Here is a 23,037-nt window from a genome sequence, read left to right as displayed (position 1 = left end):
TTTTTTTTTTTTTGGCCTAAGTAGGCCTACAGTGTACTGGCACAAACCACAACTTTTTCAAAGACCTTGCAAAATAAAATAGAAGTTCAAATGTTTGGTTTTTTTTCTGCCTAAAAAATTCTTGAATGAATCATATGTAATGAATTAAGTAAACCATTGAAAAAAACCCATGTTTTCCTTTGAATATCATTTGGCCAGATACGGCCAGACGCAGAGAGATTTGTGTAAAAGCATAGACAGACAATACAAGATAATGTTCTATGTTGCAAGATAGAGATCCGGATTTAGGAAGTTTGGACTTTGACTGTAAGGACTGGACTAATTTATTCCTTCTCCCAAAAATGATCAGTTCTTGTATTGTAACAATTTCTTTCAGAATATAGGATTAGGATAAATGTGATTGTGCATGTGCAAGCTCAAAAACACAAGTTTACAATGTATGTAGGCCAGGTCCGGATTTACCTTTTGGGGGGCCCTGGGCCAGGCGAAAATTTGGAGGCCCCAAACGCACTGTGAGGAAGGCATACAAAGGACGCAAGTGGCCAAGTTTGTAGATTTTACTAGGAAAAAATTTGAATTTTAGACTATTTTAGCCCAAAATGAAGCTGAATTTTGCTATGTAGCAGGCCAGTGTGTGCAAAATTTTTACAATTTTTACCCTGTTTTGGCCCCAAACATGGTGTTTTTTGGGCTAAAATGGAAGATGCACAGGGCAATTTTGGGGGCCCTGGGCCCGGGCCCATCTGGCCCTATGGTAAATCTGGCCCTGATGTAGGCCCATCCATCACTACCATCTTTGCACATTTGATCTTTGCATTATATATTAATACATTACATACATAAAAGTGGAAAGCAAATTATGCATTCCAATAAATAGGCCTAGTATGATATCTAGGGGCATACAATACACATATTTGGAACTTTTAATTTTGACCCATTAAATATTTTTTGGAATATTATCTTGAAGTAGGTTTTGAAACATTGAAGTTGATGTAGTGGTAGGATTTTTGTTTTGACATTTTAAATTGTTTAGTTCCAGTTTGGCTAATTTTTCCTTTTTTCAGCTTTTTCAATAAAATTTTCCAATTATACTGTCAAGCTGTGTGTGTGCAAACTAAAACACAATTGCAGTTTCTTTTGTGTTTACCAGGTCTTGCCTTAAAAATGACCTTGTCACTAAGTTGATGCAGAATAAATAAACAAAGCATAGATTTGTGGTTTCCACTTTTGGTGAACTTGGACTTGGTAGAAATAATTGAGCTGTAACATTTTTGAAGTGGCAAACAATTTAATTTCAATGGATTGTGACTTGTGAGAAAATTTTATTTTTACAAAAATGTGATTGCTGATGTAAAATATTTACTGGTTGAGATATTCAGCTGGTGGTGGAGTAACAACCCGGGGCGGGGGTCACTCCCATTGTGGCCTGTACACCATCCGCGATAATAAAAACGTGTAAAAAGGGTAGTTTTTCATGAGTAGGCATGATACGCGCGTATCGTGTTTAGGGTGTCAAAAACATGAAAAATTGGACAAAATGGTAGCAAAATTGCAATGGCAAATATGCGGGAATGAAATTTAGGATATGAAATTTGATGCAAGGAATGAAATTCCTGTTTAGGGTGTGAAAACAGATGCATGTTACCTGTTTAGGGTATCGTTTTAGCCAAGGGTTCAATCCTTGTTTAGGGTGCTTTTCAAATGTTGATTATCGCAGATGGTGTACAGGCCACAATGGGAGTGACCCCCCCGAGTAACAATTAGTAAATGCTAAGTGTCACAGGACAATGGCCTTCTTGCCATTTGCAATAATCGCAAATATAGATGCCACAAAAATATGTGCTGCACCATGAATAATAGGCCTAGGGTGAAGTATGTGATGTCATGCAGAATATAGTGACAATGTGGTGGGTTGTACCTACATTGTAAAGTGTACAAATCTAACTTTGCTAACACTATTTGTCAAGCAAGTGTGTTTGGCAATTTAGTTGAATTGACATTACCAAATTATTTTGACAACATTTTAAAACTTAAAGTGAATTCATAATAATTTGACAAGTTAGTTGAATTGATGTTTACACGCATTTACTTTGACATCAAATTATTCATTTAAGTGATAAATGATAGGTCCCTATTCTTTACAATATTAGTTAATTTTATGTTCTGCAAAGTTGCAACAAAACTCAATCCCTGTATACACCCTGTACACTACAGGCATAATAAATATTTCTTAGTATTAAAATCTGTTTTAGTGTTGATTTATATTATTGTCTCTGTGTATCCCCATATGTACAAAATGGATGCACAGATCAGATTAGGCCCAAACTAAAATTCTAAATCGGCCCCTCTAAAATAGCAATCGGAAGGTGTTTCATGACAGCATATTTAATGTAGGTGGTTTCATCGGCAGGTTTAAACTGGTGATCCTTGTTTGCCATCACTCAGTTTTAATTAATTTACCAAGGATGTAGGACATGTTATTTTGGGGATCAGGATCAGATTGGCCGATTTAGAATGGTTACTGGTCAGTGATGGGTTGATTCAGATCTAGGTTGGATCGGGATAGGGATGGGGCATGTACACCCAAACAAAAAGGAATAAAAAATATGAATGCGAAGAAAGCGATAACCTGAATCTTTTCCAATGTACTAATCGGGGCTAAGTTACTCTCCTTGGTCTCCGATCATGGAAGTCTCTTACTTCCAGCACAGAACCTGCTTCCATGCTCGAATTGAGTGCAAGGACTGACTTTTAGATGTGGATTTGACTTAGTGCAAGGTGTGGCAGCACCAACCAATTAACCATCACCATCCGCACACATGTGTTTCTGATATCATACTGAGTCTTCAAGTCCAATTAGCACAAATTTGAGAGCATTGAACTTCATGCACCTTTGGGCACCTTTCGATTGATAACATTGTATTTCTTGGAAATTATTTTTTTTTTTCTAATAAAATATTACAAACTACCGGAATCAGCTTTACCAATTGTGAAATTGGGAGACTAGAGTATTACTGTGAGTCTTTAAGTTTACTGTCTCCATGTTATATGTATAGGCACAATAATAAAACAGGAATCAAGTGGAATTTTAGGTCAGACATTTTCCCCTTATAGCCGAGTATTGGTCTATGTATTAGACATACATCTATCTACCTATTGCATCTAGGATTAGCTCAGGATTTGCCAGAAGTGGTGCAAAGCCTCCTATGAAGTTAAAGAAAAAAAGAGGCTTTTAGAGGGAAGTTTTAGTCCAACTTGACCATTTATTGAGATATTTGGCCGAAGCCTTTAGAGCCAAAAATCTCAAAAAATGGCCAAATTGCAACAATGAACAGAATCCTTAGAGGGAACACTGACCTACGTGCAAGACTTTTATACTAGTCTGGAATGGATCAACACCACTCATTGGCGTGGGGGGGGCATGTGGTCATTTGGGGGAAATTCGGGAGAAAACGCTAAGACCGCACCTTACACACCTAAATCAGACTCCATTCAGGGGAACTGAACAACCTGGCCCCCCACATTCAATATGCTGCGCACGCCACTGACACCACTTAAGAATGTTACCACAAATACTCAACTAATGATTGAACATTGTATACATATTCGTACCATCTTAGGCTATAGAAACATATAAGTTCGATCTTTCGATCGACCATCGATGCTTGGTCGATCCTTATTATTTATGAAATCAATTAATTTACTATTGTTAATTGTGATAAAATAGTAATTTGTGCCTGTAGGGATATTGGCCAATATAAATTTAGCGTTAATACTGATAAACTAGTTGATAGTTCATTAATAACAAACATCGAAGCAGCATCGTAGCTCGATCCAAAGATCGAACATATTTGTTTCTGGTGCCTTACCATATCTGAATTTTTTTTTGTTCATAGCTCTACCATGTTGCCTATATCATCCTCAAATCAGCCAACTCACCTCGTCCAGGCCAGTGGATCTTGGAGCGGTCAACCGATTACGGCCAGACCTACAAGGCGTGGCAATACTTTGCTGAGACGGCTAGCGATTGTAACGATGTATTTGGCATGGCTTCATTGGATGAGATCCAGAATGACGATGATGTCATTTGCACTGATGAATACTCTGATATTGTGCCCCTAGAAGATGGAGAGGTTAGTAACTATTCGGCAAATAAAATCCAATTTTTCATGCCAACAGTACTGTGTAGTGTTGGGCGACATGCACTTTGCTGGAGTCGACTAGTTGGTGTCTTAAAAGTAGTGACGTCGACCAAGTTGCTGACTTTTGGCAGATCAATTTCACAAATTGGGTTTCACACCAACACTCTTGAAAATAATAGATGAAAACAACGCTTATGCCGTGTAAACCAATTTGTCTCAAGCCTTGAGAACTATTACCCAATACTAAATAAGATGATTCTGGACTCTTTTCTTTAGTATTTTGTAATGGTATTGGACAAATTTACGGAATAATATAGACATGAAACCTGGAAAAAAGTGAACAAAAGTTGTCAATAGCAAAGAGTCAGAGTCAATAAAAGTTGTCAGTCCAAGTGAAGATTAGTGATACTAGTCGCAACTAGCGGCAGATACTAGTCGCTATTGTACGAGTAGCGATACTAGATTATTCTTTTACCCTGAGACTAGCGTTACTAGTTGCAACTCAGACTTAAGTCAACTAAGTTACTCAAGCCTACTATCAACAAAGAGTAACAGACTGTTTGCATTTTTCCTTTCAGATTGTGGTTTCCTTAGTGAACGGACGACCAGGTGCCAATAACTTCTCCTACTCCGAGACCCTTCAGGACTGGACAAAAGCTACCAACATCCGTCTGCGTCTTCTTAGGACCAACACCCTGCTCGGCCATCTTATGGCTATAGCCAGAGAGGATCCTACCGTTACTCGCAGGGTAAATATTGAAAATTAATTTTGTGAGTTCAAGGTGATCTTATGTGCACACAGGGATGGGTCAGGGGCCCCCTTAAGTCCGCCTCTGGCACAGACAAGCAATAGATGCTACTTCGGATTATTACAATTTATTTACAAGTCAATTTATGATAGACCAAGAATATGTGGAGGAAAGTTTGTACCCCTAACACCAGTAAATATCACAGATTTAATTTAATTCCGTAGATAATCGATTTGTTATCAATCAATATATGAATGGGTTTGTGTTCACAGTACTTCTACAGTATCAAGGATATTTCCATCGGTGGACGTTGTTTCTGTAACGGCCATGCCAGTTCCTGCGACACATTGGATTCACGTGGTCGTTTGCAGTGTACATGCGAGCATAACACCTGCGGAGCAGCCTGCGATACGTGTTGTCCTGGGTTTGTACAGAAGAAATGGAAACCCGCTACGCTACAAAGTTCCAATGAATGTGAACGTAAGTTATGAAAAAATATAAAAGAAAACCCCTAAACATAATAGGGTCGGTTGCTTTTTGTTCTTGATCTTAATTTGTTTTCACCTCCATCTTTCTCAGTCTTCTTACTTAATTATGAAATGTTTCAAGCCCAAGGCCCAAGAAAGGAAAATATACTAAGGATGAAAAAGCATCATGGGTCAGTCAGATGATGATTTTTTGTCATATTTTCTGACTGGTTACGGCAAAAACATTTTTATGTCTCACTCTCTTTTGTTGAAGTGGTTTTTTTTTTTTATCTTATTTATTTAAAATAATGCCAAATTGTGATGGAAACAAACCAAATATTTTTTTCCAATTCTTCATTCAACATATTACACATTAGCTGAAATACTTGCTGATATACGACTCTTTTTGCGTTCTTAAACAAAATTTAAAAATATCACAGATTAAGCTCAGTTTAAGCAACAAACAAAATTATTTTGCATTTTTGATTTGAAACACATACAAAATGTGTACCAAATTATGTACATATGTGGTGTGATCAAGCAAAATCAGTCTGAAGCCGGTCATACAATTTTCATTTTAATTTGGATTCTAACAGGCATTTGCAAAGCTACATTTGGCTGAAAACCCCATTTAAATTATTGTACAATCAGTTTCAAAGATATCAGTTAAAAAGTTTCCAAACAATAGGAAACAAATGGAAATATTTCCTTTGTTTGGCTATATCTTAAAATCAATATTTCCGACTTCCGACTGATTTTGCTTGATCATATTAAATTATATTGTATCACTAGTTATTTAAGGATGTCATATTTTTGAAATCCTGTTGGTATTCGATTAGGCCTATATTAGATCGATCAGTCAAGAAATATATTTCTATCGCTGTTTGAATGCTATATCAAATGATTGTCAAATTTTAAGTGTCATGTGTCAACTTTATCCTTCCAGCTTGTAACTGTTTTGGCCATTCCACGGAGTGCTACTATGATGAAGAAGTGGCCTACCAGAGGCGTTCCATTGACATTTACGGTGCTTACGAAGGTGGTGGCGTGTGTCAGAATTGCCAGCATAACACGGCGGGCATCAACTGCAACCAGTGCGAGAATGGCTACTACAGGCCTGATGGAAGGCAACTGGATTCTCCATATGTGTGCGAGAGTAAGTGTTTTCACTATGGACCATAATGACCTCTCCTCAATGGCATAGTTCAATAACGTCAATTAAACAATCATAGTGCAAAATTTGCAGAGTATGAGTTTTAGTACATAAATTTTCAAAGGTCATAGTAAAGTGGCAGTTGAAACTCTGGCGATAACAATTTTGCAATGCATGATGGGAAGTACTTAAATCATCCTCTGAGATTGTATGAAACAACCTCTTGTAGTAAATGGATTAGTTGATATCAGATTTCTGGTAAATGTGGCATTTAAGACAAATGACCTCTAAATCTAACCCCTAACCTTTAACCCCTAAATCCTGACCCTAATTAGCATATGGTGATGTTTAAATGTCACATCCATGGACGAAAGAGTAACAGACCGCGGACAACCAGTCAAAGTCCCCGTGCATTGTATGTTGTGAGTTCTCGCATATTCATGAGGGCCGATTGTTCGATCTTGCTGTGTCTGACAATCACACCATTGTTGTGTGCCTAACGCCATAGAGCGTTGCGTGCCTTTGCGATTACACAATAGGCCTTAAAAATATGCAGTAAGTGCACAGCAGTCTTGCCTGTCGCATTTCATGGACCAATCGGCCCTCATTATCGGGTGATGCTGAGACTTTTGATTGGTTGTACACGGTCTGTTATCTCTTTCGCCCCATGGTCACATCTACCAGATTTTAGTATAGTGTTTGTGGAAATTTTTATCATGCAGTATTAAAATTTGTCAAATCACAAGAGTGTTGCCATATATTGGCAGATGTTCGAAAAATGTTACAAAGATGGGAGAAATTGTTATGTAGTCTGAATTCTTTGATCATCTTCCAACAAGGTCCATGGATGTGACATCCCGCCTTGACTATTGCAATAGTCTGTTGGTGGGAATAAGTAAAAAACTGCAAAACAAACTCCAAAATGTCCAGCGAACATCAGCAAGGCTGATTTTCAAAAAACGCAAGTTTGACTCCATCACCCCAGAACTCATAAACGAACTCCACTGGCTTCCCATCAAACAACGCATTGACTTCAAAATTCTCTCTCTTGTTTATAAAGCACTTCACGGTCAAACTCCATCAGACATCATTGATATGCTTCAAATTCGTATTACGCAAAGGCAGCTTAGATCATCATGCTCAGATGGTACCTCTCTTTTTGAACCAAGAACGCAATGTGTTTCTTTTGGTGACCGAGCTTTTGCTGCCTATGCTCCCAGATTGTGGAACAAACTACCGGGTCAAATCAAAAATTGTACTGTTGAACAGTTTAAGAAGCTCCTGAAGAGCCACCTTTTTCAGGATGCTTATCAGCAGTAGTTCTTTTGAGCTAATGAGCGCCGTTGAACATTTTGTAATGATTTTGGCGCAAGGACATAAATGTAACTGATTGATTGATTGATTGAAGGTACTGTAAGATACAAAAATTTACGTCTTGTTTTAGAAAGTAATAGATTTAAATGAACTCATTCTTTTCAGGATGCCAATGTGATCCATTCTTCTCTACTGGCAATTGTGCTGACATCACTGGTGAATGCGAGTGTAGACCCGAGTATGCTGGACCTGGATGCAGTCAATGTAATGAAGGGTATTATGGATATCCAAGCTGTAGACGTAAGTGGAATTTATTATGAAGACATACAGTGTAGGTTTTTTATAGGTCTTGGGAATAGAAGGGTTTCATTTACACATCATAGGCAGGCCTTAAAATAAGCTAGGACTTTTTGAGGGCCATTCGGGTCCTTGATCTAAAATTTTTGTAGGCCCGAATATATAATCCACATTTAAGCTATAGAAGGGTGTACTTCAGGCCTTAATATAAGTGTGAATTTCTTAGGGCGATTCAGGCCCTTGCTCTTAAATTAATGAAGCCCTCGCAAATTTTTGAGTGCCGTGGCCACCTCGGGCCACCTTATTTCGAGCCCTGATCATATTCAATACCGTAAAGTTTGATATTTTTACGGTATTAATTTTGCATGATTTTAAATTCCCGCCGATTGCAAGCTGTCAAACTATAGTTAACCTGTAGGAATGTTAATATTTTTTTAAATTATGTGCAGATATCCTGATACAGTTACATCATGGAAATTATACAGATACACATATTTGCCCATTTATTCAACCTCATTTAAAATTTCTCATTGTGGACTTCCGACATATTTATTTGTTGTTTCTTGGCTTAGCTGAATGCTAATACTCTGTCATGTAAGACTATTTTTTCATTGCCAGCTGCATGTATTTATTGTTTCATATATATGCTAGTATTGGGGCCAAATGTATGCTGCACTTGGCAACAGTAGGACAGTTTAGGTTTGCTGCCAAGTTTGTTTACCCTGAGTGATGGGATCATGGCACTACTCCCTATTCCAGAAAAATACAGCACTAATTTTTTTGGGATTAAAAAAATATTATCCTGTTTTGCCAAATAAATAAATCCTTATCCTTTAGTTAGTCCTAACTAACAATAAAAGTCAATTTTTAATATTTGGCAAATTTTTAGAAATAAGGGCCAAAAACATGCGTTTTAGGGCATTTTTTTTTTTGCATGCTTTGCCAATCAAGCGCACAGACTTGTACTAAGACTAATTTCAGTTTATGCATTCTAATTTTTGGAAAAGACATGTTTCAATCTTATTATAACCAATCACTTAATTTAAAAAGTAACAAAAAAGTGAAAATTAGAGCAAAATTTCATCATATACTCAAGATTTTGAGTGCTTAGATGTCGGAAAACATGCCAAAAATGCATGTTTTCGGCTCTATTTTCAAGACTTTTTCTTTTATTTTCAATTATAATATATAACAAAATTAATGATAAGGATTGAGCTATGTTTCATTTGGCAAAACAGGATAATATTTTTTAATCCCAAAAAATTAGTTCTGTATTTTTCTGGAATGGGGAGTAATCCTCTACATTAAGTTTGATTTCACCCATATGATGAGACCTATTGCTGTGCCTGCCTGTCTCTGTGATTTCCTTGCCACTGATATAGTGGTATCTCATTCCACACAATGCAAGGAAGGAACTAATTGACCATATCCTCTCCTTCTTAATCTGTATACTCTTGTTAGTGTTATGGGAACTGTACACTATGAACAGGTGTCAAATCCATTAGTGAGGTAACACAAAAGTTATTCAATGAAAATAATTGCAACTTGAAAAGAATAGCATTATTTTGAGATAGTTTGCCATACTTCCCCATAATTATGTAAAAAATGTTTATAGTGGTATTGAGAGTGCAGGCCTTCGATTTATATTGCACAGTAAATTGTGGCTTCTTTTATTTAATTGTTGTTGTTGTTGTTGTTGTTGTTGTTGTTGTTGTTGTTTAATTGTTGTTGTTGTTATTCTTGTTCTTATTATTTTTATTAATTTTATTTTTTTGAATTTTTTTTGATGATTAAAAGTATAATTAAATTTTTTTTTTCACCAATTATTGTTTTCATTTTAATTTTAAGAATTTTTTAAATTATTTCCAGCATGTGACTGTAACTTCAATGGCACACTTAACAAGATCTGTCAAGTCAGCGGAGGGCAATGTCCATGCAAACCATCCTTCACAGGAAGGAACTGTGAACGCTGTGCATTGGGCTACTTCAACTTCCCAGCTTGTGAACGTAAGTTTACCCTGTGCAAAAGTGAACTTTAATTATCTTATATCAGAAATATATCAACCAAAGTTTACTAAAGTTACCTTTGTTTGTAGTATAACAAAAAGGCAACAAAATAGGGGAAAACTGGGGTGAAATTAAATATTAGATTAAATTTGTAAAACTTTTCAACTGAACTCTCGTTTTTTATTGGATGAAAAATTAATTCTTGTATTTAATTTTGGGCCCAATTTAGTACTTTGCAGCATCAATTTATCATGTTGTTTCTGTCCCTTCCTCTCCATTTCAGCATGTGCATGTGATGGTCTTGGCTCACGTGATACTATCTGTGAAGCCAGCACAGGACAGTGCCCATGTCATGATGTATACGACGGCAGGACTTGCAGTGAGTGTAAAGATGGTTATTATGGCTACCCAACATGCAATGGTAAGTGTTTTGTTTGCTTTGCTGCAAGACTTTTACGTATGACCAGGGCCAGTGTGGCTTTTAAACCCCTGCTATGAACTTTACAGGCAAAGAGTATTTGAACTGCAAAAGCGCCAAATTGACCTCAGGGAGTAGGTTATTGTGTGATTTCATTAGGCCATTCAATTAGTTTAAACATCAGGCAAAAACATGTATGACAGAGACATTTTACCAAATTTTGCACTTGCAAGAATCAAGTGGTTGAAATGTGCAAAGGTGGTTTTAAAATCAGTTTGTCCCAAATTAGTTGTTGATTTGCCTTTATTCAAATGTGTATATCCTTCACACTAGATTTGCTATGGCGAATTTGCTTTTTGCTGATTGCTGTGAACAAAAAACAATGAAAAGCGCTGCGCACAGGCACAACGCCTAGACCTTTATCCGTTGATCCGCAAGCCTTAGCACACTTTACACACTTGAAAGGCCACAACCAGTTGTATGCAAAGTCTGGAGGGTTTCTCAACAGATGAAAGAAACATTTTATGATATGTTGCATGATAATGATAATTTTATGATAATTTTGATCACAACTCAAATATTTGAAATTCTGAAAAAAGCTGAAAAGTGGTATAAGTTCAATTAAAGACCACCCAGTCTGAGCCTGGACCTGCAACAGGAAGTATAGGGTTGAAGGCTGCAGGAAAAGGAAAGAATCTGGGTCCCTAAATGTCTATTACAGAAGTGATTATGAAGGTTGATTGGTTTCAGTTTACATAATGACAGGTTATACTAACAAACTACCAGAAACATTTGTCATTGGGCAGGGAAAACCTCCTTTGTGATTGTTCCCCTGAACATGTTTAAAAGGAATTTTTGCTTTAAGGGGGTACTACACCCCTGCCCAATTATGCGCCTATTTTCAGTGCAGTAGTTGTAGTCCTTGCTTGTCACCATTGCCCTATAATAGGCATAAAATTGGCCAGGGGTGTAGTACCCCCTTAAACGTTTTCAGGTTGCAATGACACATACAAGGTTTTTCCTGCCTAACAACGTTGTAACAAGTATTTTATCAAACATATTACATAATTATGCAAAAAATGCCCAAGATTATGGTATTCCAAAACAAGAAAGACCTCAAACCGATCGATCAGTAAAACAGGTCTGTCACAATGGAATTCACTTGAATCAGAATGAAATATTAAGCAATCAAAAGCTATAAAAATCTTATGTAAACAATTCAAGAATAAATTAATTTAATAATAGGAAACATACTTCTGTACCTTTATACCTCTGTACCTCCGGATGCTGTTGATTGTTGATTTTAAATAGATAAGCAGGCTGACTTCGGATATTATAGGATAGGTATCCTCTGGCTACTTTTTTAAACATCTCATTTGCATATTTGTTATGATAATGAGCTAATTTGCATATTTTTTTTTTTCAAAAAATTTGTCAAAAATGTGGAGGCATATCAATACTTTGCATCATCTCAAACTAATATATATCTCCTAAGATGTGAAGAAATATTTCACAAAGAAAAAAAGATGTTCCTTGTGTTGAAGTCATGACAATATATTTAACACACAAGTAAGTTTTTAAGAAAAAAAATTTCTGCTAAACATTGTCTAACCTATTTCTCTTCTGCCCAGATTGTCGTTGTAATCCTATCGGAACAACTGAGGAGATTTGTGACAAAGATTTTGGCTCCTGTTTGTGTAAAGACAATTTTGGACAACCTCGCTGTGATCGATGCGCCAATGGATACTACAACTACCCTGTCTGTGAAGGTGAGCTACGGATTGAGGGCGCTTGCTATGGTTAATTCATAACCTTCATATGTATCATACCATATGTGCATCTAATGCTTATCAGATGATAAATGCACATGCATGCAAAGGTTTTTGATATCCATCAATAACCGTTGCATGTGACATAGCGAGGGATTAGGAGGAACAATGACTTTCATGTGCAAGCATCCTAATGGATGTAAAAGTTCACGCCCATGCAGCTACCATTTCTCGTTGCAGTGTTTGGTGATAAGCAGCGTTCGAAATTTTGGTTGTCCGGTTGCCCGGGACAACTAAAAAAGTCGCCGGACAACCAAAAATACTGATTCGGTTGTCCGCCGGACAACCATAAATCTAGCCAAAAGTCACATTTGTAGGCCTACGGACAACCAAAAACTTAGACGGACAACCAGAAATTGTAATCTGGTTGTCCGTGGGACAACCATTTATTTTTCCTAAATTCGAACACTGGTGATAAGCCTGTTCGAAATATGAAGAGCAGAATTAAATTGTTCCTTTTTACAAATATCAGATAAGAAGATATTGTTATTTTGTGAAGTAAGGGCTTGAACAGTGATGGTTGTTATGAAATAGGTTAATAACTTAATGCATCAGTTATATCCCTCTCACCTACACCACTCCAAATATTGCTTGGTTCTAAAAGCAAATTTTAAGATTTTTCACAATACCCTCCAAAAAACTGATGCAAAGTTATTAACCTATATAAACCCTAGTGTAAACATTTTAAATACTGGTGATGGGTGACTCCATTTGAAATCTACACCCCTCTGTGCAAGAGATTGAGGTCATGTCTTCGACAGGGGGTGTATGAATTTTAAATTGAACAGCCCAATCCTGAAATATAAAGGGTGTCATATTTTGTGAAAATATGCTTCAAACATTTGCCTATTTTTCTCACAGCATGTAACTGTGGACCAGGAAGCACCTCGGAATTCTGTTATGATAATGGACAGTGTCAGTGCTCTGCTAACTTTGCCGGACCTAAGTGTGATAGATGTGCTGCCGGTTATTACCGGTTCCCAGAATGTGTCCGTAAGTACACTTTAGATTTAGATATCTTAGTCACATTTGATATTTTCCAGGTGTAGATTAGGGTTAGGATTAGGGCTAGGATTTGGGTTAGGATTAGCGTACACGAACTAATTCCATGAAGGATCAACCAGAATTTTCAGGATGTGCATTATATAGTGGCATTCATCAAATTTGCTGATGTGTGTGCCCTGTTTATCGTGTGAACAGAACTAGGTCATGCTAGGGTTGCAAGACACTGCGCAGCTTGTTCAACAAACGAAGTGCTGATATTTCATGATGTGATTCTATTAGCTAATCAGGATTCCATTTTTACACAGTGCACTTGCTATATTGGCAAAAAGGTGTGAAGGAGCTCTGATAAAAAGAGCTTGATTTTGATCTAAATAATTTCCAACTTCACAATGAAAATAAGGCCCTGATTCATCTGTAGTGAATCACAGGGGTGTGGTACTTCAGGATTTTTCCTGATTTCAGGATTTTTTATGGCCAAAATTTAAACAATTTTATTGATTTTCAGTCCATTTTGTTGTATTTCAGCCCAATTTCAAACTTTTTTTCAGGATTTTCTGCTACTATCTAGATATTTCCCAAGCTTTGAGTCACACCCCTGGTCATTATCCTTATTTGTGGATAACTATTACACCATATTCTTACAGAAAGTACACAAAAAGAAAGTATCCCAGTAAAGAAGCATATATCAGATGTCTAAAACTCACCACTCTCTTTTTATGCAGCATGTCAATGCAACTTTGGTGGCGCTTTCAGCATCAGCTGCGACCAGTTGAGTGGTCAGTGCGACTGTCGTTCCAACTTCCAAGGTCGTATGTGCGAGCAGTGTGCGGAGGGTTTCTACAACTACCCAGCCTGTGAAGAGTGCAACTGTGACCCTGCTGGTGTGATTGATGTACCTGGACAACCTCTTGGTGGATGTGGGTCGGCGACTGCGGTAAGTAATGCGCAGACCTGTACCCGAGTCCACCTCATCTGAGCTAAGTCCATTTGTGTCCAAGCCAGGTGCAGGCTTGTACCCGAGTCCACCTCATCCTAGCTAAGTCCATTTGTGTCCAGCCAGGCGCAGACTTGTACCTGAGTCACCTCATCTGAGCTGAGTCCTTTTGTGTCCAAGCCAGGCGCAGACTTGCACCCGAGTCCACCTCATCTGAGCCATGTCCATTTGTGTCCAAGCCAAGCGCAGACTTGTACCCGAGTCACCTCATCTGAGCTGAGTCCTTTTGTGTCCAAGCCAGGCGCAGACTTGTACCCAAGTCCACCTCATCCGAGCCGAGTCCATTTGTGTCCAAGTCAAGTTTGAGTCTTTTTGTGTCCGAGTCAGGGACTTGAGTCCAGAGGTGCCAAGTCCAAGTTTGACAAAGAGTGGACTTGAGCCCAAGTCCGGACTCAATCGATACATAACTTCTTTCCACTTTAGATATGAACGCGATTGCATCAGATAGAAGGCTTAGATACAGTATCCCAGACTGAAGGATTAGGTCTGACCCAAGTCAAGACTCAGAACTACCTGTCTACACTAATAGGACGCAATGGCAAAGAAATGCCATGTTTGAGTGGTCACTGAGTGGCACAATGATTTGTGCGCTTGTATATAATCAGCTCCAGTAAAGTTCAAAGACAATCTTACAATATAGGCATACTTGTTAAAAACACCTTATGAATCCAAAAATTAGTACATTATTACCTTCACATGAAGTTTGTATGCTTCTTTTGAGATGGCCATATCTCTGTCTAATTATGATGGGATTTTCAACGAAATAAAGCTCAAAGAATGAAATTGAAAACTTCTTATTTTTATAAAGAATATAGGTGTGCGCGAGTGATAAGACCAAACAATTTAAAAGAGGAAAAGCAGTGAGTATTATTAGAAAACACAGTCATGATAAATATCTCTTGTTTTGTTTGCAGGGCGCATGTTTGTGTAAGGACAATGTAGGTGGTCGTACCTGTAATACCTGCGAAGCAACCTATTGGAATCTACAGATCAGTAACCCAGCTGGCTGTGAACGGTGCAATTGTAATCCAGACGGTACCATTGCTGGCAACAGTGTCTGCAATGAGGTAAGTATCTCTATAGTTTGATCCGCTCGTAATCGGCGGGAATTGTTAGGCTTTTACCACCACGCCGAAAAAGTAGACCCATGTTAAGAGAGATATACTTGACTTGTCTGGTTTATACTGTGCATGTTGAATAAAGTAGACAAGGTATAGGACTTAAATTAGTAATTTGTGACTTCTGGCGAGATGTGACAAGACAATTCTTGAGATAAAATATATTGATATTAATCTGCTATGTTATAAGGCCCGCCGATTACAAGCTGATCAAACAACAGTAGCTGGGTTTTGCAACTTCAGTAGTCTGCAATTTGTTACCAATTAGTTGTGACTATGATCATAGTATGAAAACTTCTTCAAGGTCAAATCTGAATCAAAGCGCAAGGTAACCTAAGTACCAAAAGGACTCGTATATGGTGAGGCCACAGGCTGAACCTTTTACAGGTTGCAAGACTGGAGGTAATGAAACTGGAAATGTGTCGAAAACAGAAGTTGATAGATCTTATAGAAAACAGAAGTTAATAGATCTTATAAAACATCCCAGCACCCATGTATTCTAACTATTTGTATTCTGTTACTTTTAACAGGCGACTGGTCAGTGCTACTGCAAGGGACTTGTAACAAGCCGTAAATGTGAGGAATGTAAAGATGGCACATACACACTGGATGCTGGCAATTCATTCGGATGCACAGGTAAGGTGTTGTCTAGATGTTGACTCAGTACCAATAAAGAGGAAAGGATTTGTTCTGTGATCATCAAAGAAATCCTGCGAAGTGGCCAAAACAAAGTAGCTTAAGGAATGGCATATTAACGTTTAGCGACATTTTCACATATTTTTTTGTGGGAGCTGAGAGTACACCAGACCTATCGAATTGCATTCTGAATACGAGGAATGTCCTTCTGATATCAAATAATTTTGATTTTTTGAAATTCGTGATATCATACAAATTTTATGACAAATTATTAAAATTTGATATTTTTAAAATTTTTGATATTTAACAGCCCTAAGTTTATAAATAAGTTTATAAATCTAATGATATGTACTGAAAGTGTATGTAGCTGGGATGAAAAGCCGACGATCAATTGAAATTTCGACCTTTCATATTATTGATATACAATTTTTTCTCAAAAAGACCTTATTTTTGTTTGTTTTTGGGAAAAAATTCCATATTTTCAATACGAGAGGTCAAAATTTTCAATTGATCGTTGGCTTTTCTTCCCAGCTACATACACTTTAAGTACATACCATTAGATTTATAAACTTATTTATTTACTTCGAGGACTGTTAAATATCAAAAATATCATTTTTTAATCATTTACCATAAAATGCGTATTATACCGCGAATTAAAAAAAAAAATCCAAAATTATTTGATATCAGAAGGATATCCTTCGTATTCAGAATGCAATTCGATATGCCTGATGTGCTCTCATGTCCCACAATTAATACTGTCCAAACGTTCATACCCCACCCCTTAAACTACAAGAAAAATATAAATCATGCATTTCACATAAAACAACAGGAAGTGCACACTGCTTAGATTTATTCATATTGTTTACGGAGACGAATCTTTTTTTTTTTAACCTAAAGCTGTTTTCCTAAAACAATAATGCTAGTTGATGTGGTTTCATTCTATTATCAGATTGTGGTTGTGATGTTGGTGGTGCTATCCATGGTATTTGCAACAAAGAGAATGGCCAGTGTATCTGCCGCCCTCGTGTGAGCGGAACCACCTGTGACGAGTAAGTGTTACTCATAAATATCCATCGCTATCAGGCCCCATTTTGCCTCATCAATTCTGAGATTTTAGTATCAGAAAAAAGGTTATATTTTTCTTAGTACCCCAGTAGTAAAATTTAACGTCCGAGATACTTTTTGTTTGGATGGTGTAAACAAAAATGTGGTACAACTGGTAACCATCACCAGAAGTATGTGTACTATGCTATGGGGCATTGTCAAACACATTTTTGCTTCTTATCAAAACTGCTGGTGCAAGATAATTCAAAATTTGGAAACAGAATAATTGTATGCCTGAATGCAAGATAGAAACTATGTTAATTAAATACTGTTAAAAAATACAGAGAGAAACTCGATCAGTCAATAGTGCAACAACAGAGCTCTACAGATAGAGGATACTTTTGCACTATTTACGGATCAAGTTAATTTTCTTGCCAATGTTTACATAGTGAAATTGCAGCGCAATAACAATGAAAAAATCTAAATTTTACCACACAAAACTGTGCAGTGTGATCACTGCCTGTTTCAGCGTTCGAAATAGGGCCGGTCAGCCGGCCATTGGCCTGTAACTTTTTGGCCTGGCCGGTAACTTTTCTGACTGGCATCTAGTTGCCGGCCCGGCTGGCCGGTAACTTTTTAAGGTCAAGCCCGGCTGGCCTGTAACTTTTTGAGGCATATTTCGAACACTGGCCTGTTTACCCAGAACAACAAGCTGGCTACATAGTTTACCCTACCCAGTGAGTATTGGGAAGTGCTTAATGCCACAGTTTAAAAAAGCAGATGTGGAAATGAGAGTATAAACTGACCAGCTTAAATACAGTTGTAGTCCTACTAATAACGCATGGCATATTGGAGGGTCTCTCGGGGAAAGTTAGCCCATATTTGCAAGACTATCCATGCTTTCAAGGTGAAATAAAGCTACTCATGTTACCCTCTGGCCTGCTGTCTGCAGTTTTCCTGGGAAACAGTGATTTTCAATGTGGGGCTTTAAATCATGCTCAGCCTAATGAGCATAATCAAAACTATATTTTAATGTGACTTGTTTTACATGTAAAATTGTTTACTTTTTTCAGACCTATGCCTATCCATTATTATCCATCATTGTTCCAATACATGTTCGAGATTGAGAGTGGTCGCACGCCATCAGGAGGTCCTCTACGTATCGGATATGATGACTTTGAGTTCCCAGATTTCTCTTACCTTGGCTATGCTGTCATGTCTAACATTCAGGTATGTAATAAAGAATCAATAAAACAAATTGTCATATCAGTGCAAGTTTTCGTAAGCGACTTTTTTAGTTATTATGCAATAGAAGGATTTTTGTGTTTTCAATTTGTTTATTTATTTACTGTTTTGTAATGGTGTAATTAATAAAATAGCTTAAATGATGTCTCCGGCTATCACAATATTATGGCTTATATGATAGAAAATTCATTATCAAGCACAAATCACGTGGTTTTATTTGAAAGAAACTCATATTGACTATCAAAACGAATTAATACAGTTGTCTCTCAAGACGCGATATTCAAAATTCCCGGGCGTCAAAATTGTCTGTTGTCAAAACTCAATGTTCTTGCACTGACACAACAGACAACAATTTTCTGACAATAATGACAAAATTAAGACTATTTGCCCCGCAAGCTTACCAACAAACCATCTTTGTACACATTTATACCCACTCTGCAAGATGAAGTTAGCACAGGTGATTCAATAGCAATGTTACTACTGAGTTTGTGATGAAACTAGGACCCGGTCAGACCTGCATGTTTTTACCAAGTAAAGATGATCGGAATATAGTCAGACCACGTTACGGGTAGCGTATGACCGCATGTGACCATGGTCAGATTATAGTCTGACCATCTTAAGCAATAATTAAATATACAATGGTGACATACATGTATCATGAGAAGTACAAAGTGTTTATGGAAAACAAGTTACTGCGGATATAGATGAGATTTGGGTTACTCCTTCGTGTAATTATACACAAAATTAGGGTTAGTTTAGGGTTAGGGTTAGGGTTAGGATTAGCTTACACGAAATAATTACATGGAGGATCGACCAGATTCGAGAGCTGCTCATGCATTTTAGGACACCAATTGTCATTTGTCATAGCTAATTTGCACTTTTAATATCACTATTGATTTTGATTTCAGCCTATTGTGGATGTCCCCATCACTGTTGATAGATCTGACATCTACCGTATCTTGATCCGTTACATGAACCCAGGAAGCTCCACTGGGCGCGGTAGAATGACTCTCATCCCATCAGGCTCAGGTAAGCAGTTGTGAAAGGGGGAAAAAGGATTATCATTATGCAAAATGGGCTATTCCATTTAAAGTCCACACTCCTCTGTGAAGGATTTTGGAAATATCATCCACAGGGGGAGTATGACTTTCAAATGGAATGAACACATTAGGCAGCTCCATTTGAATTTCATACACCCTCTGAGAAAGATTTTGGAAATATCATCCTCTGTGAAAGATTTTGGAAATATCATCCACAGGGGGAGTATGACTTTCAAATGGAATGAACACATTAGGCAGCTCCATTTGAATTTCATACACCCTCTGAGAAAGATTTTGGAAATATCATCCTCTGTGAAAGATTTTGGAAATATCATCCACAGGGGGAGTATGACTTTCAAATGGAATGAACACATTAGGCAGCTCCATTTAAATTTCATACACCCTTTGAGAAAGATTCAACCCGAATCTTCCAGAGAGGGAGGGTGAGTTTCAAAATAGAGTTGGTTAATGTGCTTATTCCATTTGAAATTCATACTCCCTCTGTAAAAGATATTTCCAACATTTTCCACAGGGGGAGTGTGGACTTTAAGTGGGATAGCCCAATGTATGCCCACAAAAAAATTGATGTGATATGTAAGTGGGTTAATGGATGCAACAATTTGCAGGAATGATTACTGCATGATGTGGTGACATACCGTAAAGATTCACCTAATGGCGCTATGGGGTCACTAGGCATAAGTGGAATTTTAGGCACAACCTAAAAGTACCCTCCCGTAAAAAATTTCCACCAGCAAATAAGGGCACGGAACCTTAATTCTTGTTGGGATTTCAGAGGAGGGAGCTCTCTATATGCACATGAAATGTACCTCAAGACAAAGGATCCCAAGTGCACCATCAGGCGAATCTGTACGGTATTGTGAATTCTGGGAAAAAAACACTTTAATCATCCAAAAGGAATTATGGTATAAAAAACCACAAGATGGTTGGATTTCCTGGTACAAACAAACGTATTAGGGAATGTTGTTTCATAGGATTTTGTCAACATTACAAAATATTTTTAAGGGCAATTACACCCCCAAATAATTAATTTACAAAGTTTTTTTCTCTAAGTCATCAAATTCTGCATTATTTTTTTCTTATCTAGGCAGAAGCAATCCCAGTGGTAAGATTTTTATGCTATATATATTTATGAATGTCTTGATTGTCATTGGTATATAGCAGACTAAAGGTAGCGGTGAATGGTGTCATGTTTATTATATGTAGAGATGGGTAATGTATCCAATCAATTAAGAGTGAAAGTCTTTTCGCTACTTGCATGGTTCCGCCATTATGCACTATATGCGGGGAGAACCTCGAACTGGCAGCATACATGAAAGGAAAAATTATGTACCTTAAACAGAATGTTATATGACTGGTTCAATTCTCATTCATGTATGCTGCCAGTTTGAGGCTCTCCCCACACATACTACATAATGGCGGAACCATGCAAGTAGCGAATACACCTGCTTTGGAAAAACACATCCTTAATCTCCCACACATGGAGTGTAGATTTCAAATGAGGTCGCCCATTCAGGTAACCCCATTTGAAATTTGCACTCCCTATGTGGACGATAAAAGGTTATGTGTTTCATAGGGGATGTATGGATTTCAACTTTTAACCCTTCATAACTCAAGTAACCGTTCGCAAAGTTACAAATACCCAATACTAGATGTAAATTTACAAAAGGTCTCTGTAGTAAATCCCTATTACTTACGAAGGATACTGTTCGTAAGTTAAGTTCAGTGAAATGGAACTTGCGACTCGTCGTAAGTTACGAACAATTTTGAGACTTCCGAAGCTTCGTAAAGTTGAGTAAAATAGACCCCTAAAATAGTTCATTGCCATTTATGTTTTACTTTTCCCCATACAAGGAGAAATGATTGAAATAACTGGGATTCACATATCAATATGCTTGCAAGTGTTACCTTGCCAAAATAAAATAAAGTGCTTAACCATGTTTACAGGCCTTTTAGTTTGGAGGATTGAATACCCGTGCAAATTTATTTTTAGAGAATCTTTGCACAGTTGATTCACAGATTCATAAGGCTTCTCCCAGTCATCTTTTCTCCACAAAGGTTTAACCTTCCTAAGTCTTGCAATGATATTTGCATATCAAATATACATATTTCATGTTTGTACCTTGTTTTTTTAAAAGCAAGAATAGAAGTGACCCCCCCCCCTTGGTCCGATTGGATAGGTTACCCATCTCTGATGTATGTCAATTAATGCATGCTGTGATGAATGTATTTAAGCAACAGTGACTATGTATTAGCATTATAATGATATCTTGCACTCATCATTTAGCATTATGATATTCTATAATGAATTTCCAAGGGTAAAATAAGCCGATGGACTTTGCTCAACTGGAATAGGTCAATGTGGCAAAGAACTAGAAATAAATGTTGCCTCGAACATGGTGCATCATGAATGACAATGCTGCATGAATGAATCAGCAGAATTTGTGTGCATGATAGGTTAGGCCTAGGATCATATATACATCTCACAGTATTAGTATGGGTTTGAAATAGTATCTTATTTCAAGTAAATGTAGTTACCAAGGTTCAATGTGTGGGGGTGTGCGTATGAGTTTGCCACCAAATGTGGACACACGTAATATTGTTAACCTTCCACCATGGACATGCGGTTTCAAATTGCTGCAATAGACTGCAAATGTATGCTAAATGCATTTGAGCGAAACTGTTCAAAACTGCAGACCATACGTGTCAAAAATACGATCAGCAGGTGATGGCTAAAATTCTGTTTCGTATCACACACAAAAAATCTGCCAGTCCACGGTTAGGCGAAGAAAACACCATACACACGTCCTCATTTTGATAATACACAATGTCTGCGGTTGCTGGAAAACACAAACAAGGGTGTGGGGTGTGTGTGTGCAAGTAAGAATAATACATATGTGGGGTGTTGGTGTGTGTGTACAATTTATTTGTTTGTTTGTAAACACTGGCAAACAAAGACATACTTGAGATATCTGTAACGGTGGCTCCACATGGGTAGTGAAAACTCCCAATGCTTATCGCTGGTTACACTTTGGTATTGAGTAATAGTGTTTTATGGTAATGATGCATACTATAGTCTTATCTTGTCTCACTCAAGTTGAGAGTAACGCCATGTTGGATTTTGCAGTGGAAGATTTGAATTGTGCACGCTAACCTAATCCTGCAGATCATATACACGTGCGTAGAAAGACTTTTGTCTGTACGCTAGCGAAGCAACCATGTAAACGCACTGACTTGAATCTGCCACTGCAAAATCCAACATGGCATTACTTTCAACTTGAGATGAGATACACTGTAGATAATGAGTATATTTGTTGTTCTGTAGGTGTTGCTTGTTAATTTGATGTATTTTGTGTGTTCATTTAGACAATGAGGCTTGCCACATGGCACTTCCTGATCTAGATCAATCAAATTTGATCTGTATCAATCCAAATCAACATAGTATTGCACTGCAAACTGGCCCTTGCATATTTGACTACATACCAGTGCATGCATATTTAGTGAAGTAGTACATCATGTTTCTTGGATCATGTTCATATGAATCTGGAAGCAGTGTGGATT

The 23,037-nt window shown here is 37.5% G+C and overlaps 1 protein-coding gene across 1 annotated transcript in view; it reads left to right on the top strand.

Moving 5' to 3' along the window:
- Positions 1 to 23,037, top strand: part of LOC140166676 (laminin subunit alpha-like) — a 134,348-nt gene that overhangs the window by 16,936 nt on the left and 94,375 nt on the right. The window contains 16 exon segments of the mRNA XM_072190174.1: positions 3,897 to 4,133; positions 4,721 to 4,891; positions 5,164 to 5,371; positions 6,305 to 6,514; positions 7,991 to 8,125; positions 9,992 to 10,129; positions 10,413 to 10,550; positions 12,179 to 12,316; positions 13,238 to 13,369; positions 14,104 to 14,315; positions 15,290 to 15,442; positions 16,024 to 16,129; positions 17,079 to 17,178; positions 18,247 to 18,403; positions 19,327 to 19,447; positions 20,564 to 20,581. Coding sequence (XP_072046275.1) covers positions 3,897 to 4,133; positions 4,721 to 4,891; positions 5,164 to 5,371; positions 6,305 to 6,514; positions 7,991 to 8,125; positions 9,992 to 10,129; positions 10,413 to 10,550; positions 12,179 to 12,316; positions 13,238 to 13,369; positions 14,104 to 14,315; positions 15,290 to 15,442; positions 16,024 to 16,129; positions 17,079 to 17,178; positions 18,247 to 18,403; positions 19,327 to 19,447; positions 20,564 to 20,581 — 2,374 coding nt within the window.

This window comes from Amphiura filiformis, chromosome 12 (genome assembly GCF_039555335.1).
Source record: "Amphiura filiformis chromosome 12, Afil_fr2py, whole genome shotgun sequence".
NCBI lineage: Eukaryota > Metazoa > Echinodermata > Ophiuroidea > Amphilepidida > Amphiuridae > Amphiura > Amphiura filiformis.
The sequence above is the reverse complement of the archived record's forward strand: the minus strand, read 5'-3'. Positions and strand labels throughout refer to the sequence as shown.